Consider the following 22,433-nt stretch of genomic DNA (forward strand, 5'->3'; position numbering starts at 1 on the left):
TTTACACTGGCAGGCAGATTCTTCACCACTGAGCCGCTCAGAAGCCCCGCACCTGGATCTTTAGATCCCTGAAAAGCCTTTCCTGGATGCATTTAGCAGTCACCAGGCAACACGCAGTGCGCTTAGGAATGCATATATTTTAGCGGAAGGCCTGGGTTTGGGGCCCTGTATTCACTTTTCAGCTGTGCAACATAGGATACATTTCCATAACTCCTCCCACTAAGCCTCAGGTGGCTTGTGTGAGGACTGGGGACAATAACCTGCTTCAGGGGACTGTTGTGAGTGTTGAAGGAGGGATGCCTGTGGACGCATTTAGCAAGTGCTACCAGGAAGAGGTGATCTGCTCCACAGCCTGGCATGGTGGCAGGAGAACAGGGGACTGGGTTGATACGAACCTCCTGTCCTCACGTGCAGCCTAAAGGTGGCTTCTCTAATCCACAGAAGCTAACACGCAGAAACACACGGCTTCTGCAGACATGGGCTGCGATTCTGAGCGTTGTCTCACCTACCAGCCCTACTAAAGATGAGAAACCTGTTACAATCCCAACAAGAATCAGCTTTCAGCCAGAAACGCTGCCTTCTGCATTACCACTGTCACAGGTGACCCACAGCAAGACTGAATTTCAAGGCTGGCAAGATGCTCCTTCAATACAGATCTCTTTGGCCTGACCTTCTTTTCTCCTCCATTCTCTTTGCTTTCTAATTCTCAAACAGTATGAAAAAAATTCTGCAATATTTCTGAAATCACACTGATACATAATGGGGGATTTTTCTTCCAGAATGAAACTCAATGACTTTTGTAATTGGTTTTTTAGAGAACCACAAACATTTTAGTTCTTCACGAATTTACGGATTCAGTTCCACCATGGTGGGGGCGGAGGGGTGGGTACAGCTCACAAATTCAAAGGGTGACACCTTTTAAACCTGATTGAAGTCTCTGGAATTTATTTAAAATACAGAACTTAAAAATCACAGTTGGTTGGCCCAGGGAAATGAATTTCAGGATTGTTTATCTCTGTACAGCAGACGCAACCTCTCTTCAGAGTACACACTTTCTAATCACAGCACTGCCCGAGACCCACCAACCATGCTTTCCAGTGCCCGCTAAGCCTGGGTTTCTTCCCTAGTTTATCAAAACCCCGCAGGAAAGAGCCAGCCCCATGGCTGAGTGGAAAGGGCAAGGCATTCTGTGAACAATCTACAGTTTGGAACAGAGCTGCAAATGATTTAGAGGAACAGTAGCATTTGGAATCAGCAAGGTTTTCAGAGTTCAGATGGAGATAGCAGTCTAACAGGAAGTGAGCTTCCTGCCCATGGCAATCGGAGTGGGCGGGCTCCACATCCTCCTCCTCCTACAGCAGGTTTCCCAAGCTCAGTACTTGATGCAAATCAAGGCCCCACACTGCGGGACCTTCCTGCCTCCCTAACCATGTGGCAGTAGCTCCCCACACCCCCGCCTCTGCGTTGTGACAACCAAAACTGTCTCCAGATGGTGTGAAACCACCCCTGCTTAAGAACCACTAACCTACAGCTAAAGAACCAAAGAGCCTCTTGCTGAAAGTGAAAGAGGAGAGTGAAAAGCTGGCTTAAAGCTCCACATTCAGAAAACTAAGTACATGGCATGAGGTCCCGTCACTTCACGGCAAACAGATGGGGAAACAGTGGCAGACTATTTTTCTGGGCTCCAAAATCACTGCAGATGGTGACTGCAGCCATGAAATTAAAAGACGCTTACTCCTTGGAAGGAAAGTTATGACCAACCTATACACCATATTAAAAAGCAGAGACATTACTTTGCCAGCAAAGGTCCATCTAGTCAAGACTATGGTTTTTCCAGTAGTCACGTATGGATGAGAGAGTTGGACTGTAAAGAAAGCTGAGTGCCAAAGAATTGATGCTTTTGAACTGTGGTGTTGGAGAAGACTCTTGAGAGTCCCTTGGACTGCAAGGAGATCCAACTAGTCCATCCTAAAGGAGATCAGTCCTAAATATTCATTGGAAGGACTGATGCTGAAGCTGAAACTCCAATATTTTGGCCACTTGATGTGAAGAACTGACTCATTGGAAAAGACCCTGATGCTGGGAAAGATTGAAGGTGGGAGGAGAAAGGGATGACAGAAGATGAGATGGTTGGATGGCATCACCAACTTAATGGACATGAGTCTGAGTCAACTCCGAGAGTTGGTGATGGACAGGGAAGCCTGGAGTGCTGCAGTCCATGGGGTGACAAAGAGTCAGACACGACTAAGCGACTGAACTAAACTGAACCTACAACTGTGTAAGAATATTATAGCTATGGGTTCTTTTCCCTCACTTCATACCATCAAAGCGAAAAATCCACTTCACACAGACTATCAACTAAATTTTATGTAGTCATATCTATATCCATAAAAGCATAGAACTGGCCTTAAAAATATTACTTTTTTGAGAGGAAAATAAGATATTCCCATTCAACTAGCTAATGAAAGGCTTGCTTGCGAGAAGTTTTGTCAGATGACATCTGGGATGTGGGAGTAGACATACCAGTCGCAGAAAAAAATTAAATACTCTTTACTTATGTTTCATCAACCCAAGGTTGATGCAAGTTTGGAAAACAGAATGCAAATGAGACAAGACCAGTAAAAACTAACTTACAACACATTCTTTCAGTTAGCAATCCAGAGAGAAAATCTCAGCTAATGTCTGCTGTGGCTGCTGTGTGCCAGGACATCTTCAACCTCTATCTCATTTAACTTTCAGAACCTTTCAGAGAAGTCAGAGAACCCGGGGAAGCAGCCCAGAGAACAGGACCATTAGACGTGGAACTAGGGTTTGAACCCAGCATTCTGTCTCCAGAGCCTTCGTCTTTTGTATGTCAGAGGCTGACTTGGTTGGCATCGCTGAGTGGCTCCAGTGCAAATCAATCTATGCTCAGAAAAAAAATGTCAGTGGAAACTGGGAAATAGGAAAATCAGACGTGGTGAGAGACTGGGGGAGGAGAGAAAAGTCTGTGCCTTCTGTTCGTCTTGTTACAGAACAAGCGTGGAGTAAAATAGACATCGCAAATGGCCAAGCAGCACGCCGCAGTGCTGAGGACGGCATGGCGTCCTGCTTATGCGAAAACGAACACGTCTCAACTAAGCCATATCATCAAGATAAACATAGGGGTAATTCCACCTGTTCGGTAAGGATACCAAAAAATTACAGTTCAAAGACCGAGATTCATTTTCGTTTTTAATTTTCCGAATCAAAATCTCTTTCCATATGGACTTGGCGTGGCAAGAGCCAAAAATATCATTCCAGAAAGGCAGATTAGAGCCGAACACAGACAGCTCTGAGAAAGCTGATGTGTGTGATGGGATCACCATGTTCCAAGCATTTTATCATTTTCCTAGAGTACCATTATGCGTAAATTCTGCAGAAAGAATTGTGATAGGGCCTCTCTAGTTATTATCTTGGAGAAGGCAATGGCACCCGACTCCAGTACTCCGATTGGAAAGGATACTTAAAGAAATTTCCATGGATAACTTAAACGTTTAGTATGGCATCTAAACTCTTCCATGCACAGCTCCCCAACAAGCTTGCACACTGGACTCTGTGACAGTGGGAGGTCTGAGTCCTGGGACCCCTGCTAGGTGGGCACATCCATCAGCCAGCCAGCATCACAGCACTGAGTCGGGGTGAGATAGCACCCTACAACACCTCTTCTCAGGTCAAACATGCAAGCCTCTAGCGTAGCAGAGACTAAGAGGGAAGGTCAAATCTGGGGTTAAGTGCCCACTGGTGGTAACACTGGATAGAATTTTACATTTTATGATGCACCTTCACATGGATTTTAGTATTGAACTATCACCTCAACCCTGACGATCCTTTTAAGAGGGTATTGTCAGTCTCAGTGCATACAACGGTAGCTGAGGGGTGAATGACTATCTTGAGTTTATGTGTGAGCCTGCTAAGTCACTTCAGTTGTGTCCAACTCTGCGGGGAGCCGGTGAGGCATTCCACTCGTGACAAAGGTCATGAGGAAGGAGGCTCGGCATACGCAAAGGCGGGATCGAGCCTCAGGAGTCCCCCCGGATATTCTCGAGCATTTCCCCCCAAAAAACCAGAGTCTGCCTACTTTATTGCTTTGTGCTCTCACCTCTGACTTTACTGGGGGCTGTCCCCTACCACCATCTCTCTCTCTCTGTGTCAAAGAGTTAACTTACAGCTCCAATTAATAAAGTTCCTGGGCAATTAGGAGTGTTTAAATCCAAACCCCTCTGATGGCTCTCTAACTCGCCTGACAAGTTTACCCGGACTCCTGCAGCTATGCATACGATTGTTTACAGTCTCCCAGCCTCGAGAGGCATGGGAAGCTTAAGATATTCAAATAGCTTAGAGCCTCTCAGAGAGTTAAAAACTGTCAGAATAAACTAGTAAAGGATTTCATTGGTGAGTCAATGCATGTTGCCAAGTTTTCACATCCCCTGAATTGTATCCTTGAATATGTATCAATTAATAGTGGGTATGTAGAAAAAATAAGTAGTGGCCTTGGTGTTAGTAACTTTAGACCCTTAAGGTAATAAATTCTTCCTTTGTTGTAAACCCATTACACATCCGCCCTATAGGAATGCAATTTTATCTTTGGAAGATGGTGCCAAACCTTGAAATAATTACTCTTAGAGAAAGTAAGTCTTTGTTGATAAGTCCTTGTCAAGAGTCATAAAATGTTAGTAGGCCTTCTGGCCAGAAGATGATGTAAATCACCTAAACCATTTGTATACGATACATTTGCAGGAAAGAAACCTTGGTTTTTGATAAGAACCAAAGACTGCTGACTTTGCATCCCCTATTATCCTCTATGTGTAACTTAGGGTATAAAAGCCCCTGTTAAAAATAAAGCTATGGGCCTTGCTCACCAACGCTTGGTCTCCCCATGTCATTCTTTCTTTTAACTTCCAGCTGAGTCTCCATCTGGAGCGCGGAACCCACCACGCTGACTAATCCTGCCTGGGCTTCTAAGACCCACTCGAGAAGGTGTCTAGGGTGAGACACCTTCCGCTATTCGAGAGGGCGCCTGCGGCCTACGTCAGTGGTGCAAACTTCTTGTCTTGAAGTTTTATTGGTCTCCCGCGTAAACCAAGCTACTCAGCTTCTTTTCTCCACTGAATTTTCCTACTGAGCTATCCTCATTCTATTGTTCTCTATATCTCTAATTAGCATATAAATAGTCGCCTAGGCCGTCTCTCCTTCGAATACCCTGGATCAGCTGGGGCAGGTCCCCAGCACAACTCTTTCTGACCCTATGGATTGCAGCCCACCAGGCTTCCCTGTCCATGGGATTCTCCAGGCAAGAATACTAGAGTGGGTTGCCATGCTCACTTTCAGGGGATCTTCTGCACCCAGGGATCGAACCTGTGTCTCTTACATCTCCTGCATCAGCAAGTGGGTTCTTTACCACGAGCACCATCTAGGAAGCCCAGGTTTATATAACTAGCATTTCTGTGTGCTGTTCTTGGTCGCTTAGTTGTGTCTGACTCTTTGGGACCCCGTGGAAAAGTAGCCTGTCAGGTTTCTTCGTCCATGGAAATTCTCCAGGCAAGAAGACTGGAGTGGGCTGCCGTGCCCTCCTCCAGGGGATCTTCCTGACCCGGGGATCCAACCCAAGTCTCCTGCATTGCAGGTGGATTCTATACCATCTGTGTCATATAGGTTATAATTAACTTCAGGTCTGAGCTTTATTTTGTTTGCTTTCTGCTCCACCATGCCACCAGGAGTCGAAGGATTCAACTCAGTGGGGAAGTCTTACCAATGCCTCCTATTCAATCCAGGCATTAATTCAACTATTAAGCTACTCTTTCTTCTTTTGTGGAGGATTACTTTAATTTAGTCAAGTCAGGTTTTATCAGGGACATAATTTAAGGTTAACTTTGCAGTGATCACTGAGAAAATATATTTGTAAATATAGTCCTTTAAAACGGGCATAAAAACAATTCAAATTAAGAAAGTCTAGTTGACAATAAAATGTAATTCCACATGCCAGAAGCTCATGGAATTCCATAAAGCTTCAATTGTTAATATCAAGTCCTGGCACCATGAAAAGGCACAATTAAAGAGATACAGAATGACTGCATTTAAGAATCAGTGAATTAATATCAATTTACTAGGGCATCGTTGATTATTTGTACTGTGGGTTAACTTTTAGAGCAACTAAAGTATTTCTTACAAGGCACTTGGATTGTTCATCTCTTCTCATGCTTCTTAAACCAAATGGAGTTTTGAATATGAAACTAACTTTTGAAATTTATTTCCTAAACTTATAAATTTTCATTATTTAAGTAAACTTATGTTTTTAAAAAGTGATTGTTTATGATATAAATGATCATCTATGATCTTGTGACAGGACTTGAATTTTATGTAAGAATGTCTGAGTGTATAAGTGATAAGATAGTTCAATCTATTTCTGCTTTCAAATCTGTATATTATTCTACTGAATGGAGTACATTCTTGGTAATCATATTACATCAATTAGCAGAATAGGTTAAATGGGACTATTCTTGTCATTAATAAGATATGGAGATAACATCACTCTTATGGCAGAAAGCGAAGATAACTAAAGAACCTCTTGACGAAGGTGAAAGAGGAGAGTGAAAAAACTGGCTTAAAACTCAACATTCAGCAAATGAAGATCATGGCATCTGGTCCCATCACTTCATGGCAATTAGATAGGGAAACAATGGAAACAGTGACAGACTTTATTTTGGGGCTCCCAAATCACCAGAGATGGTGACTGCAGCCATGAAATTAAAAGATGCTTGCTCCTTGGAAGAAAAGCTATGACAAGCCTAGACGGCATATTAAAAAGCAGAGACATTCCTTTGCCAACAAAGCTTTGTCTAGTCAAAGCTAGGGTTTTCCCAGTAGTCATGTATGGATGTGAGAGTCGGACCATAAAGAAGGTGAGTGGTAAAGAACTGATGCTTTCAAACTGTGGTGTTGGAGAACACTCTAGAGAGCTCCTTGGACTTCAAGGAGATCCAACCAGTCAATCGTAAACAAAACCAGCCCTGAATGTTCATTGGAAGGACTGATGCTAAAGGTGACGCTCCAGTACTTTGGTCACCTGAGGTGAAGCGCCGACTCGTTGGAAACTGCCCTGAAGCTGGGAAGACTGAAGGTAAAAGGAGAAGGGGGCGACAAAGGATGAGATGGTTGCAGAGCATCACTGACTCAATGGGCATGAATCCAAGCAAACTCCAGGAGATAATGAAGGACAGGAGAGCCTGGTGTACTGCAATCCACGGGGTCACAAAGAGTTGGACATGCGTTAAGAGACTCAAAAACACAACAACAAAATGAGGAGACTGGTTTGCATACACTTACATCTATGTTCTCTGCCTCTGTCTCTTCACATGTACATGTGTGAAGTACACACCTGTACTGGGAATGGTTTGGAGTCTGAGAGATGCATGAAGCCACCAGGCCAACAGTTGGTGGGATCAATGAAAACTGTAGGAAATTACAGATTCACTCGACATGAAGTATGTACACATGAAAGATGGGCAGGATAGAGACCTCATAAAAGTAGTCAGGAGACTTCTGCTACAAGGCTTTTTGTCACTTCTAGATTACAAAAACAGATTATTTACTGTGATTGTTGGTATCAGTTATTTAATTTTATGGTTTTGGAATAAATGCTTCCAACAGTAATATATTAAAAGCAGAAGTACAAGTTAAGTTCATAAGATTCTAATACTAATGTCAATAAGCGGGGCCCTTCCCCAGCACCACGCAATGATCTGATACCAGCTGAATGACCTACAGTTCATTTCTGACACTATGTAGTAGGGATAGCATCAGATTCCCCAGGTTAAGTGTACAAAGCTCCTCCCTCCCACCTCCAGAGGCAAGTCTAGGTTGTCACCTGGGATTCTGACCCACCGCTATAGATCAGAAGTCCCGTGTCCCTCTCCTTGGGTTTCAGTCCTTTACTACAATGGCTCTTGGAACTCAGAGAAATATTTTACTTGCTAAATAACTGGATTATTGTGAAAGGATAGCACTCAGAACAGGCAGGTGGAAGAGCTGTAAAGGCAAGACATGTGGGAAATGCCATGTTGTTTGAGCACAACTCTCCCTAAATCTCCACATGTTCACCAGTGTGCAAGGCCTCTGAACCCCATTCTCTGGGGTCTTTATTGAAGCTTCACTGTATAGGTACCACTGATTAAATCGTAAGTTATTGTAGTTGAGCTCCATTTCCAGCCACTCTCCCCTCTCCAGACATCTAGGGGTGACACTGAAATTTCCCACCCTCTAATCACAAAGACTGGCTCCCCTGGAAAACAGTCTCCATCCTCACTTGCATCCCAAACTAACTTCCTTAACAGAGAGAAAGGTGCGATCGGTGCTCTCAGCACTTAAGCCATTTCAAAGGTTTTAGGAGCTCTGAAGGGGGACAGAAAACAAATAGAAATTTCTTATTATAAATCACAATATTGCAGTATAGAATTTCTATTTCTCAAGAAAGTTCATCATGACTACAGAAGTTTCACAGGTCTTTGTAAGAGTTTCTATCTACCAGAGGGGTTTTTAAAATATCACTGAGCAGACATAGACTGGAGACACAAACCTGATGAAGAAGCATCAGCGTCTACTATAAAGTCTAGTTATTATAAAAACACTGTGCACAAAGAATTCAATTTCACACATGCAGCTCAGAAGGTACATTTATATGTGGTGCATTTATATGTAAGCCAGTGAAGTGTGGCTTTTCATTTAGATCAAATGACTGTTCTGAATTAATTTACTCAGTTTTGATTCCAGGTTTTCCTGTGCATGTACCAAAAGCTACGTGAGAGCTGTCAGTGTCCGCTCACCTAGCAGAAGAACTTCATACGGAGTTAAACTGAATAGTGCTCAGTCAATGTCACTGTATTGGAATGGACAAAAAGTTTGTTCAGGCTTTTCCGCATGATGTTATAGAAAAAGCTGAACCAACTTTTTGGCTAATCCAATGTAATAAAAATGGAAAACCTCTTAAATCTAGTAATTGTTCAGTTTTTCTTTTCATTTAATTCATTGACTCAAAGTAAAGCATTTGTAAGTTTATTCTCTTAATAGTGAAATACCTGAATTTATTGTGAATTCTAGTGCAAATTCAGTTTAAAAGTCCCACATTGAATATATTCTTTCTTTTTCACAGTGACAATATAAATATATTGATATATTTCAGTGAAATACACCATTATGGTTAAGAACAACATCCTTACTAAAATTAGAAATCTGTGGAGGATGCTTGAAAGTAATCATGCGATGCGTTTAACTCATAACTCTGTTCAGCCAAGCTGTGATCTTCTACAAATCAACCCAGAAGCTGTAGTTGTCAAAATTTACAGTAACTGAACCACAAAAGAGCGACAAACCTGACCCTGGATCCAAAAGCGTCTCTGCCGTCTGTCTGTGGCCCATTATCTGTCAGACTTTTAGGCAAGTTTCAGCCTTGACTCAACTGCTGTATAAATCAAGTCTAGTGTCTACTGACGGCTGGCAGAACATGCCAACCCCAAACACGCCACTTTGGTATAATTGAGCTGAAGCCAGTTGAGAGGGAACAGACGTTAAGAACAACTCTCTGCTCTCCCTTATTTCCTTCAGCAGGACATACATTTGTAAAGGTAGCCTCCACCACCCCCCCCCGCCCTTATCAAGAAGGACAGAAGTTAATCTACAGAGGTACCAGCCAAGAGGGCCGTGTACTTAGTCGTGTCCAACTCTTTGGGACCTCACAGACTGTAGTCCGCCAGGCTCCTCTGTCCATGGGATTTCCCCGGCAAGAATACTGAAGTGGGATCCATTTCAGAGGACTCTAAACATCAAACTTTACTATTTCTTATCATCCGTTAGTTCTACCCTATATTTAATTTCCCACAATCTGCTGCCCCAAAAGTTCAATCTCCTTTTCCTTTGTCTTGTCACTGATCTACAAATTTATTGTTCTTTGGTTGAAAGGCTACAGAAACCCAAGCTCTAACCATCTGTTTGAGTTACTCATCTCTAGATACTCCCTTGTGTATGTGTGTTGCATGTGTTAATACATTTCTTTTTTTTTCTTCCTTGTTATTCTGTCTTTTGCCAGAAATCCAGGTGGAAAACCTAGGAGAAGAGAGGGAAACTTTTTTTTCCTCTCCCATACAACCTGAGCAGCAATTCCTTTACAAGAAAGAGTCTTCCAAATTTCTTTGCATTTTGTTCAAAATCAGTCAGCAATATTTAATCAAAGTATTGAACTAATGAGTGTCCTAAACCTTCAGCTTTTGAAGCGCTAAGTAACTATAAATCACTGAAAAATGTTTGCAAGAAGACATTGAAACTAATCCCTAGAAAAGTGGGGTGGGGGACCGATCTGAGAACTCAAATGATACACTGGATTTCCATGCTGAAATCTGTAACTAAATTTTTGGAATATTTCTGTTGGTAGGAAGAGTCAGGGCAACTCCTATTTTTAATTAGTGATTTTTATATTGATATCACAAAGAAGTGGAATTGAGAAAACTGATTCTGCTGCAGTGTGGTAGAACTTTCAAAATATGTACAAATAAAAATATTTGGCAAGCTCTGTTCTGTAAAAATGCTTGTCAAAGAAAAGTTCTCTGAGTGAAGCAAAAAACAGTACTTAAGAGAACATTCTGTCAGGAATACTTCCCCATTATAATTAAATGTTAGAATTGAGATTACTGTATCAAAATTTTCTTGGAGCTTGCTACAAGCAGAGGTAATTTTCTCAGTTACAAATTATGATCTGTCGAGAAACATCCATTGGAGGTGTTAATGATTTTAAATGTTTCACTCACACTACAACTTTGAAGGAGACTCCAGGCAGCTGTATTTTTTTTCAGATAAAAAAATACAAACATATATTTTAAACGAAATGTCTCAGGAGGAGGAACCAGATGGAGCCAGATGGAGCCCAGCAAGGACAGCACCAGGTGACGGACTTCAGCTTCGGGGTCAAGGTCCTTTCCAGGGTGACATGCAAGGGGGAAGCACCTCAGCAGAGCAGGCGGTGTCGGGCTCTAGCTGGCTGGGTGTTAGACAACCGGGAATGGGTTCATCGGTGCACGCCCTACCTACACGCATACAAACTGTATCATGCATTTTTAAGATGCTGTCTTGGTCAAGTGAAAAAGTGAGTAGGAAATGTTGGTCTAAAGAAATAAGTTCCGGTCCCTGTTTCCCTGTAGTGACACTACGGATGCGTGGTCAAGCTCTGCCTCGCCTCCACGCACCCACCTCCACCACACCTTTCAGCGCAAGCCTGTGCCGCGGGCATCTGCTCTCCCTTCCCCCCTTAAAAACATGCTTTTCTCAGCCTGAAGCAGTTCCCTGAGTCACAGACGGGCTCAATGAGTATCAGTGCTATGAACAGCTTGATAGGTTTTCAAGTTCTCTCTTTAAGAGAGGAGGTGCTAAAGATTATAGATGCCAGAATAAAACTGCTTTGCCAGTGATGTTGATATTACAGGATGCTGGCATCTGTGTGCACCCTTCTGCACATCGATGGGTAGGTATGAGTACTGCACGGGAAGTAGCCCTCAGTGTTGTGAAAATCCACAGGTAGACCTAAAAACCGTTGAAATCCCATTCCCAGTGCACCTGAGATATAGGATTGGAGGCCATGTTTTCTTTGATGTAGAACTGATCACATTAATAAGAGACAGAATCAACACATCATGACTTAGTTCACTAAATAGCTTGTCTGAACTCCAGGTTATTGAGACTCTTGCTTATTTGGCTGCAAGTACAACCTGTGAAGCCAGCAAGGACAAATCTTCAAATTGTTATTGTTTAGTCGCTGAGCCATGTCCAAATCTTTGTGACCCTACGGACTATAGACCGCCAGGTTCCTCTGACCATGGGATTTCTCCACGAATACTGGAGGGGGTTGCCATTTCCTTCTCCAGGGGATCGCTGAAAATACTAATTCTAAACCTCATGGGAAACATGGTGTTTGTAGAGAGTGAGGTAGATTGCATCACTGTTTACTACTAAAAAATATTCCAGAATACAGATGCTATTTGCAATAGACATAATTTCTTTCCCTCACCGAGTTATAATCAATTGCTAATTATGAGGATATAGTTGCAATTAAAAACAAATGCACAAGTCACAATATTTTTCTAAGCAAAATTAGCTCTGTAAAGACTCTGTGGGCATTTATTTCTAAGAGAGTTGGACTTAAAAATAAGGCTCGGCTGTCACCAAAGTCCTAGTGAGGGCACTTGGAGGCTGAGGGAATACGGCCGCTTCTTAACATCCACCATCAGAAAATGAACTGCTTAAAATCCAGACGGTTACAACATGCAAGGTTGACCTTAACGGGTACAAAATTGGTCCAGGAGGATTTGCAATATTGCCCTACTAGCGCCAGCGGGGGCTGCTGTGCGCCCGCAGTGACAGTTAAACGAAAATGTGAGGCTTATGAATTTCATGCCCAAGCACCTGTAACGTTTCCAGGAAACCCCGCTGATGCAGCCGCTTGGATCTGAAATCTACAGGGTTCGCCGCAGGAGAAATGAAGGTCACTGACTGACGTTAGAACTGACATGGCTCACATTTCAAAGCCTCAGTGTTGATAAAATACTTCTTCTGTTTTTATAAGTAACTGACCCCAAACAGTATGGCTGAGTAATATCTCTCCTATGAGTAGGACTTTGAAACTTGACTTTCTCCCTTATATCTAATAGTGTCTTAAAACTCTCTATTGATTTTTGATTAACTTATCTTATCTAATTTAGTTTTGGAAAGTTCCATTAGATGCAGAAGGGATTTTTAAAAGCAGAGTGTTCCATATAAAAAGAACTTGTTTTCTGTCTGTTGCACTGCATAAAATGGATTTACTTTAATTCAGACCAGCAAATATTTATGAAAACCTATTGAATGTAAAGACTTATGCAGGACATTGTCACGCCGGTCACATCTGCACCTCAGTCAAGTTTGGACTGATCCTTCACGCAGCCTAGAACTTAGAGCAAGCAGCCAGGTATACAGCTGTTTTCTTCAGCTCTTTAAAGAGTTGGTTTTTAAACTGTCTTTGGATCTCGCTTTATTGCTAGTAGCTTCCTTTTCACACGCAAACCTACTTTCCATCTTCACTAGGTAGCTTGCCTTTTTCTGTCCAGTGAGAACTGCATACATGAAGAAGGTAAGGTGTGATGAGAGGAAAACATGTCGACCGCACAGGTCCTGGTGGGTAGGCTGCTACAACCAGTTCCTCGTGGTAAGACTGCATGCAATTTTTAAAACGCCTTAGCTTCAACTTCTTCATATGTAAGAAAGATAGACATTCAAATAATTTGAAATTAATTTAAGTAAAGAGTTACAGTTCATTAAGCACCATGTTTGAATTTCAAAGGAGGCAATGAAATTACCATTATGGAAGGTTATGCCCACACAAAGGAGTCTCCTTTCTGAAAGGGTACAGGGTAGAAAGATTTATTCTCCCTCAAGACTGGATTAGACTGAGGTGTGCACACTTTTTCAGCCAAGAGTGACTCAGCCCTAATGTAGAGAGATCTTACTCCCATGGGGTCTGAGCACTGTTGTGAGGTAGCCTGTTTTGAGCTTAAGACACATCTTTGAAGTTTTCTCTTTCATCTTAAAAAGTTCTAAGATATTCCATTCTACTGGAGAATGTGCTCCTGCTTATTGTAATATCAATTTGGTATTCTGACTTACCTTCCTCTAGAATGCTACGTAAAATGAACACTCCAAGATACTCCCACACTTAAAAGAAAGAATTCTTGTTCCTGGCATGTGACATTACCTATGAGTATATATACTATTTGGGTCAAATAGGAGAAATACATAGGTCTGCAAGGTCAGAGAAGATCACTGCTGTTCTCTCTCTCTCTCTCTCTCTCTCTCTCTCTCTCTCTCTCTCTCTCTCTCTCTCTCTCTCACACACACACACACACACACACTACACACACATAATGTCAAGGATTTTTCCATTACAGAGACAAAAACCACTTATGGAAAAAGACCATGTTGAAGATTTCAGTAAAATTCCATGTGATTTTAGTCTGTAATCTCTCATAATGCTCTTCAGAGACTGATGACTGGACAAAATTGTAAGTTCCTGTCTGACACCAAAAAGTCAAGAAAGAATTAAGCTGATAGAATATAGTCCTTGGTGCCTCAGATGGTAAACAATCTAGCTGCAATGTGGGAGATCTGGGTTCAATCCCTGGGTTGGGAAGATCCCGTGGAGGAGGGCATGGCAACCCACTCCAGGACTCTTGCTTGGAGAATCCCCATGGACAGATGAGCCTGCTGTGCTGCAGTCCATGGGGCTGCAAAGAGCTGGACATGACTGAGCAACTAATACTTAGTCCACAGCAACATAAAAGGAACTTCTACATTAATTCTAAATCATGAAAGAAATGCCAAGCGTAACCAAAATTAAAATGTAAATTGACAAGAGATTAGACAAGACATGCCTTCAAAGGGACCATAACCAAGATACCATTGTCTCATCTCTGTTAAATGAATCAATGAATTCATACCAAATACTGTCAAATGACAGTCAGATCACTCTCCCCCAGAAACACCAAGAACAAGTATGAAAAGACTTTCAGATAAACCTTTACTGATCTCCAAGCCCAAGTAAATCCTTTAAGTGTGCAATCCAAGGTATTGCTTCAATAGGCTACATGAACCATAAGACAAATTTGAAAGCAAGAAAACTGTAAATATATATATATCTATCAAACAACAATGGCATCAAAAACATAAATCTTTGTGGAAGAGTTGAGGACAATTACAAGGTAGCAGTGCTTCTTAGATTTAATGCCCTACTGGGAACTGGACTTTAGAACATGTTTCTGGAAGGTTAAATTTTGACTGTAAACGTGGTTCTTTTTTGATTTGTCTTCAGCTCTGTGGACTAATGACTAAAGGTGAAAAGAAGCATGGGAATGCAGCAGGTGGTCTTAGAAGAAGCAAAGGAAACAGGATGGTGAATTTTTTTTTTCTTTTTGCCAAAAGATATCATGGTAATAATTTTTTTCTATTTTGAATATTTTCAAAATTTAAGAAGACTCCTTTCATAATGTAAGATTCAAGGTGCAGAAATACTGCATTCCTCTGGGAGCACCGGATATCCCAGTAAGCCCCAACGTTAGGGGAAGCACACGGACTGAAACCGCCCACCCTGGCCAGGCACCACAGCAACCATCTGCATGAGTTGTTTTACGACAGAAGGTCCTGGGAAGGAACAGGGAACAAATAAGCCTCCACCAACCCGAAGAGTTCGGGAAAGGTCAAAAGGAGACACCACATGTCCGACCACCTCCCAGAATCATTCTCTCTGGTGTCCATCTTGGCTGAACAAGGCGTGCGCCACCAGGAAGGACTCCGAGGCAGAAGGATTGGCTAAAGACAACCCGGAAACTAATCCCATCACCATAAAGCCTGAGACTGGAAGCCACGTGGCAGAGCTGTTCTCCTGGGTTCCATTACCCTCCTGCTCTCCACCCAGGCGCCCTTTCCCAATAAAATCGCTTGCTTTCTCAGCACATGTGTTTCCTCAGACAATTCATTTCCGAGTGTTAGTCAAGACCCCAGTTTCGGGCCCTGGAAGGGGTCCCCCTTCCTGCAACACCAAGATACACATACTGGTTTGGGAAGGAACAAACGTCTCACTTTGGCATTGCCAGTGTCATTTTTATTTGGCTGAGTATTGTTATTTCTGAGTCCAGCTGAGGCATCCAGAAATGTGTTGAACCTTTTTGCTGTAATTGCTATAGGGGATACTTAACAATAGAGCTGCTCTACCTTCTAGTGCTATAATTTCTGTTCTTGGCTCAAGTCTTTGCCTTTTGTTCAATTTACTATTTTTAACTCCTAAGCCTAAGACTGATAAAACTGATAACCTTGAGTGGAGGAAGGTCAAGACACTACTCTAAATAAGTACAGGTCACTGCAGAGCTGGGCAGCAGATGGGAACCTGTGGGTTCACATGGAACCTCAGGAGGTTTTAACCCGTGAAGAGTTCACTCCGTTCTTTAAGAGAGAGGAAAATATTTTACATACATTATTTTATAAACTCAAAAGATACATATCAGGTACCTGAATTAAAACTTAAGCCTAACATCTGGAAATGAATAGCACATTTATCTGAAACATTTTTCTACATATCGCAGCCACATATGTGTCATTTGGAAAGCAGAATCATTGAAAACCTATTTTTTATTTCTACATTTGGCAGAAGACAGGACCATAAACAAGCACTTTTTCAAATAATACTATCGAATTATAAGCTATGAACAAGGATTATTCCTACCTTTTGCAGTTCTTCAGAATCAGTCAGAGCCTTATAGATTACCTACTTTGATTCCTGGATTTTATAAGAAAGCTGAAGGCTTAATAGATTGTTATATTGCTAAGGTCAAAAGTTAGCTTAGTGACATTGGAGTTCATTGAAAATAAGTTATTATACACTTGCAAAGCTTTTTTTCTTAATGGGGATTATCATTAAGAAGGTAGATGAAAGATGTCAATCTCTTTTTATACAAAAGTACATGTTTATAAGCACAAAAATAAATAAAATTATTATTTTGTTACCAATTCTCTACAATCTATATCAGAGGATAGAAGTAGGATAAATGCCTCCTAATTCATTCTAGGAGGCCAGCATTACCTTAATACCAAACCAGACAAAGACAATTCGAGAAAACTACAGATCAATATCTCTCATGAACACAAAAGCAATCGAATCCAAAAATGTATAAAAAAAGTATCAGACACAATGACCAAGTGGGATTTATCCTAGGTTTACAAGGCAGATTCAACACTGAAAAATGAATTAATGTAATCCATTACATCAACAGACTAAAAAAGAGAAATCACATGGTGATACCGATACAGAAAAAAAAAAAAAAAAATCTGACAAAGTCTCAAACACGTTCATGATAAAAACTGTCAGTAAACGAGGATCAGAAGAGGACTTCCTCAACCTAAAATTCTATCAACAAAGTATCTGTTACTGATGTCATATCTAATGGCAAGAAACTTGAACTTTCCCACTAACATCAGGTGCAAGACAAGGACGTGCTCTCTTACTACTCCTTTCAATATTGTACTGCAAGTACTAACTGAATAAGGCAACAAGGCAAGGAAAGGGCATAAAATAAACATATTGGGAAAGAACACATAACACTGTCTTTGCTCACAAATGACAAGATAATCTAGGCAGAAAATCTAAGAGAATCAACCAAAAAACCCTAGAAACAATCAGCACTTACAGCAAGGTCGCAAGGTCCACGGTTAACGTGCAAAAGTCAGTTCCCATCCTACATAGCAACAACGAACATGTGCGCTTTGACATAAAAACACAATGGCGTTTACATTAGCAGTTGAGAACTGAAGTACTCAGGCATAAATCTAACAAAATATACAGTAAGACCTACATGAGGAAAACTACAAAACTCTGATAAATGAAACCAAAGAGGAACTAAATAAATGGAGGTATTCCATGTTTGTGGATATAAAAATTCAACATTATCAAGATGTGGGTTCTTCCCAAATCGATGCACACATGCAACGCAATCTCAGTCAAAAGCCCGATATTCTTTTACGGACATCCACAAACTGATTTTAAAGTTTAGATGCGGAAGAAATGACCAAAAATCGTCAAAACAGTACTGAATGAAAAAACAAAGCTGGGGGACTGACATTACCTGACTTCAACTTAACGATGAAGCTACATTAATTAAGTCAGTACCGTGCTGGTGAAAGAACACAGAGATCAGTGGGACAGAATAAAAAGCCCAGAAGCAGACCCTGTGCATGCACTCAACTGGTTTTCGGCAAAAGAGCAACGGCAATACAGTGGAGCAGATCTCCTCTGTTGCGAGTTTTCAGATCCTTACCTGATGTCCGTACACGTTATGCAGCTGATGTCTCGACTGTTTGTTGTGATCAGGTTCAAAGCTACTGATGTTTCCTTGTCAGAGGTCGGGTGTGCTCCACATTTAAAGAAAAATTCCTGAAAGAATGAGAAATATGATCACAGACATGGAATCCGGCCAGCCATTTCCCCCTAAACATGTTCACAGTCAAGAATGTCTTCAGGAGAAGAAGAGTATTATCAGATTATAGATGAGTCTGAAATAAGACAACATCCACACTTTTGAGGGGAACTAATGCCCTTGGAAGCAACAGTCAGAACTGGTCATGGAACAACAGACTGGTTCCAAATAGGAAAAGGAGTACGTCAAGGCTGTATATTGTCACCCTGCTTATTTAACTTCTATGCAGAGTACGTCATGAGAAACGCTGGGCTGGAGGAAGCACAAAGCTGGAATCAGGATTGCTGGGAGAAATATCAATCACCTCAGATATGCAGATGACACCACCCTTATGGCAGAAAGTGAAGAGGAACTAAAAAGCCTCTTGATGAAAGTGAGAGAGGAGAGGGAAAAGTTGGCTTAAAGCTCAACATTCAGAAAACGAAGATCATGGCATCTGGTCCAATCACTTCATGGGAAATAGATGGGGAAACACTGGAAACAGTGTCAGACTTTATTTTTGGGGGCTCCAAAATCACTGCAGATGGCGACTGCAGCCATGAAATTAAAAGACACTTACTCCTTGGAAGGAAAGTTATGACCAACCTAGATAGTATATTGAAAAGCAGAGACATTACTTTGCCAACAAAGGTCCATCTAGTCAAAGGTACGGTTTTTCCAGTGGTCATGTATGGATGTGAGAGTTGGACTGTGAAGAAAGTTGAGCACTAAAGAATTGATGCTTTTGAACTGTGTGTTGGAGAAGACTCTTGGGAGTCCCTTGGACTGCAAGGAGATCCACCCAGTCCATTCTGAAGGAGATCAGCCCTGGGATTTCTTTGGAAGGAATGATGCTAAAGCTGAAACTCCAGTACTTTGGCCACCTCATGCAAAGAGTTGACTCATTGGAAAAGACTCTGATGATGGGAGGGATTGAGGGCAGGAGGAGAAGGGGACGACAGAGGATGAGATGGCTGGATGGCATCACTGACTTGATGGATATTAGTCTGAGTGATCTCTGGGAGTTGGTGATGGACAGGGAGGCCTGGCATGCTGCGATTCATGGGGTTGCAAAGAGTCGGACACGACTGAACTGAACTGAATGCCCTTGGGGCAAACTATTCAACAAGCCCCCTTTCTAAGAAGGTTCCAAGTGTCTGCTAGTCTCTCTCTTTTTCTTTTTCAACCAAGGAGTTGTGGGAGCACTCTGGGCCCCCTGCTCACCTCTCGATGATAAGTGAGTCTGGGAGAATAACAGTGTGGATGGAGGAGGAAGCCTACAGTACATCTCGACAATGAGGAAGCATCTCGACAATGAGAAAGAGGAGACCCTGAGCCATGAAACGATTGGTCCAAAGTCAAACAGTCAGAGGTGAAAGCAGGAAGCAACCCAGGTTTCCTAAAGGGAAATCCAGTGCTTTTCTACAGGGTCCCCTCACAGCTGGTCAGTGAGAAGCAAGAATATAGTGCCAGTAAGAAATATAGGGACTCCAACTATTGATAAGCATGCATGTATTATAGACAGAGGACGAGATGGTTGGATGGCATCACCGACTCAACAGACATAGGTTTGAGCAAGCTCCGGGAGTGGGTGATGGACAGGGAAGCCTGGCATGCTGCAGTCCATGGGGTCGCAAAGAGTCGGACACGACTGAGAGACTAAACTGTAGACTTAGGGAGAGGCAGAGTGTACCTCTCCCCAGCCTGACTTACAGTCTGCCCCTCGTTCTGCACCCTTCAGTATCCCAGAATTCCCTGAGAGTCTCACCTACCCCCTCCCTTTGTCAGGTAGCTAGGAATGTTCTAAACCCAGGCCTCTTTCCATCTTAGTTCATTCTCAGCCCTGTCCTGCCACATATTCCTTTATCTTAGCTGCTCATGTAAGTCACATCCTTGTTTACTTTTGGCTGCATACACCCTGATGCTGGGAAAGCCTGAGGGCAGAAGGAGAAGAGGGCATCAGAGGACGGGATGGGTGGATGGCATCACTGACGCACTGGACTAGAACTTGGGCAAACTCTGGGAGATGGTGAGGGAAAAGGATGCCTGGTGTGCTGCCGTCCACGGGGTCGCAGACAGTCAAACAAAACTGGGCGACTGAACAACAAAAGTTCATTGCGTCTTAGTCCTCTGACCAGAGCAGAGACTGAATCCAGCTGTTGACAGTGAGCATGCAGAATCTTGACCACTAGAGTACCAGGGAATTCCCAATTCACATTCTTTTTTACTGTCTTATTTTTCCAACTGTTTTTCTATTTGTTTGCATAGCCCCTCTTCCCCCGCCCCCCACACACCAAGGTGGTGGGACAATAAATACTGTGCTTCTTGTCAAACAGTACGCACACCGTCCATGGTAATAATACCATGAAACTAAATTTTCTGCCACAACAAAAATTCCATACGAATGTAACAGAGGATGACAGAAGAACTCTTGCATGTACGCTTAATCCTCAACTCCATTTGTGTATCACTACTTGTATATAGAAAGCATTTTTCTTGAAACATTAGACCTGGTGTCAGCAAACTTTATTAAAGCACCATATATTAAAGGTGTTCAGCCTTGCCAGCCATAAGGTCCTTGTTGCACTGCTCAACTCGGAATTATTGTCTAAAAACAGCCATGGAACATATGCAAATGAATGGATGTATCTGCATCCTAATAAAACTTTATTTACAAAAATATGTATCAAACTGAATTTTGCCCACAGGCACGGACTGACACTTTCACTTTGAGCTTCCCAAATGGCACTAGTGGTTAAAAATACACACACACACACACACACACACATACCATCTGCCAATGCAGGAAATAAAAAAAAATTCAGGTTCAATCCCTGGGTCAGGAAGATCCCCTGGAGGAGGGCATAGCAACCCACTCCAGTATTCTTGCCTGGAGAGCCCTATGGACAGAGGAGCCTGGGATATGGTCCATAGGGTCACAAAGAGTCAGAAACAGCTGAAGGGACTTAACATGCATGCATGGATTGTCCACATCTGCAGTGGACCTTGAGATATTTATGGGCTGTCTTACATACACTTGTATCCTAACAGTGGATGGCAAAGGACAAGAAATTAGATATATTTTCTTAAAAAAAAATCAGTAGATTTATTTAATGAATGCCACCAATGTTTCTTTATACATTTGACATCATCACTCTTAAACTGTCTTCTCCCTACTTGTAACCAAACTAAGGGCTCCCCTGGAGGCTCAGTGGTAAAAAATCCACCTGTAATGCAGGAGATGTGGGTTCAAGTTCTGGGTCAGGAAAATTCCCTGGAGAAGGAAATGGCAACCCACTCCAGTATTCTTGCCTGGAGAATCCCATGGGCAGAGCAGCCTGGCAGTCACATGCATGGGGTCACATACAGCGCATGGGGTCCCAAACAGTAGAACATGACTTCACAGCTAAACAACAACAAACCAAATTGACTTCTTCCTCCTCTGACCACAGACGCAGTGAGCCACACCTGTGGGTGTTGAAGTCCAACTTACATCACAATCATCTGGGAGGCTTGTTAAACTCGACTTTGCAGGGACCCACCCCAGATGTTCTGACACCGGGCTTACCAGGTGATGCTGTCATTACGGCTCTGGGGACCACACTTCTGAGAACTACTGAGTTAGAGCAGCATTAGAGGTAAAGGGAATAAACGACTTATTCTTTCAGAAAACAAGGGCTGTAACAAGCTCGCTTAGCACATCTGAAAATAATGGCACATCTCAGGTAAAATGGATTACTCTTCAAAAATCTGGAGGGTTTCCCCGTGCAGAGAAATGTCCCCAAGCCAGGAATTTGGAGCCCAGGATGTTTTTAAGAATAAGTGCCTTATCAATTTCAGGTGGTATAGGTCAACCGGAACCCCCGCCCAGGGCAAGTGAGAGTGGCCGACCCCCGGCCTGCAGTTGCAGCCCCAGTGATGCAGCTGTGCCAGCAGCGCCGCTGTGATGATGGACGAGCGGCTGCTGGGAGCCCGCTCAGGTGTGTCCGCGGGGTCCTGCATGGCTTCCCCAAAGCAGCATGCAAACCATACTGATTGTTCTTGCTTTCTCTCTTAACATGGAAGGCCATCCTGTTCACTCCATTTTTTTTTTTTTTGGAATGATATAAATCCTTCAAAGGTCACTTCAAGGGTATTATGGAAGAGAGTTAAGGCCAAACTTGACTATCACAACAAGATGGCTGGAGGACATACTGATCCTTCTGAAATACACAGACTGCTTTTGCAGACCTGAAAAAAAATCCTCACTCATAACGAAAAGTAATACCTCCAGAATAGCTGAGCTGGCTGGCCTATTGAGGAAGTATTTCACATACAGATAAATAGATAGAATTTATATTTTTTCTTAGATTGCAGAAGGCTACTGGTAGACATTTAGCTAACAAATCACAAACTGCTCTA

General features: G+C 42.4%; 1 protein-coding gene across 3 annotated transcripts in view; it reads right to left on the reverse strand.

Annotated features, from left to right (window-relative positions):
- Positions 1 to 22,433, reverse strand: part of AGPAT4 (1-acylglycerol-3-phosphate O-acyltransferase 4) — a 1,412,466-nt gene that overhangs the window by 757,913 nt on the left and 632,120 nt on the right. For all 3 annotated transcript variants that reach the window (XM_027551994.1, XM_027551993.1, XM_027551996.1), the window contains one exon: positions 17,895 to 18,010. In XM_027551994.1, the coding sequence (XP_027407795.1) occupies positions 17,895 to 18,010 (116 nt within the window). The remainder of the gene's footprint in view (positions 1 to 17,894; positions 18,011 to 22,433) is intronic.

The sequence above is a fragment of the Bos indicus x Bos taurus genome, chromosome 9, assembly GCF_003369695.1.
Source record: "Bos indicus x Bos taurus breed Angus x Brahman F1 hybrid chromosome 9, Bos_hybrid_MaternalHap_v2.0, whole genome shotgun sequence".
In the NCBI taxonomy this organism is placed as follows: Eukaryota; Metazoa; Chordata; class Mammalia; order Artiodactyla; family Bovidae; genus Bos; species Bos indicus x Bos taurus.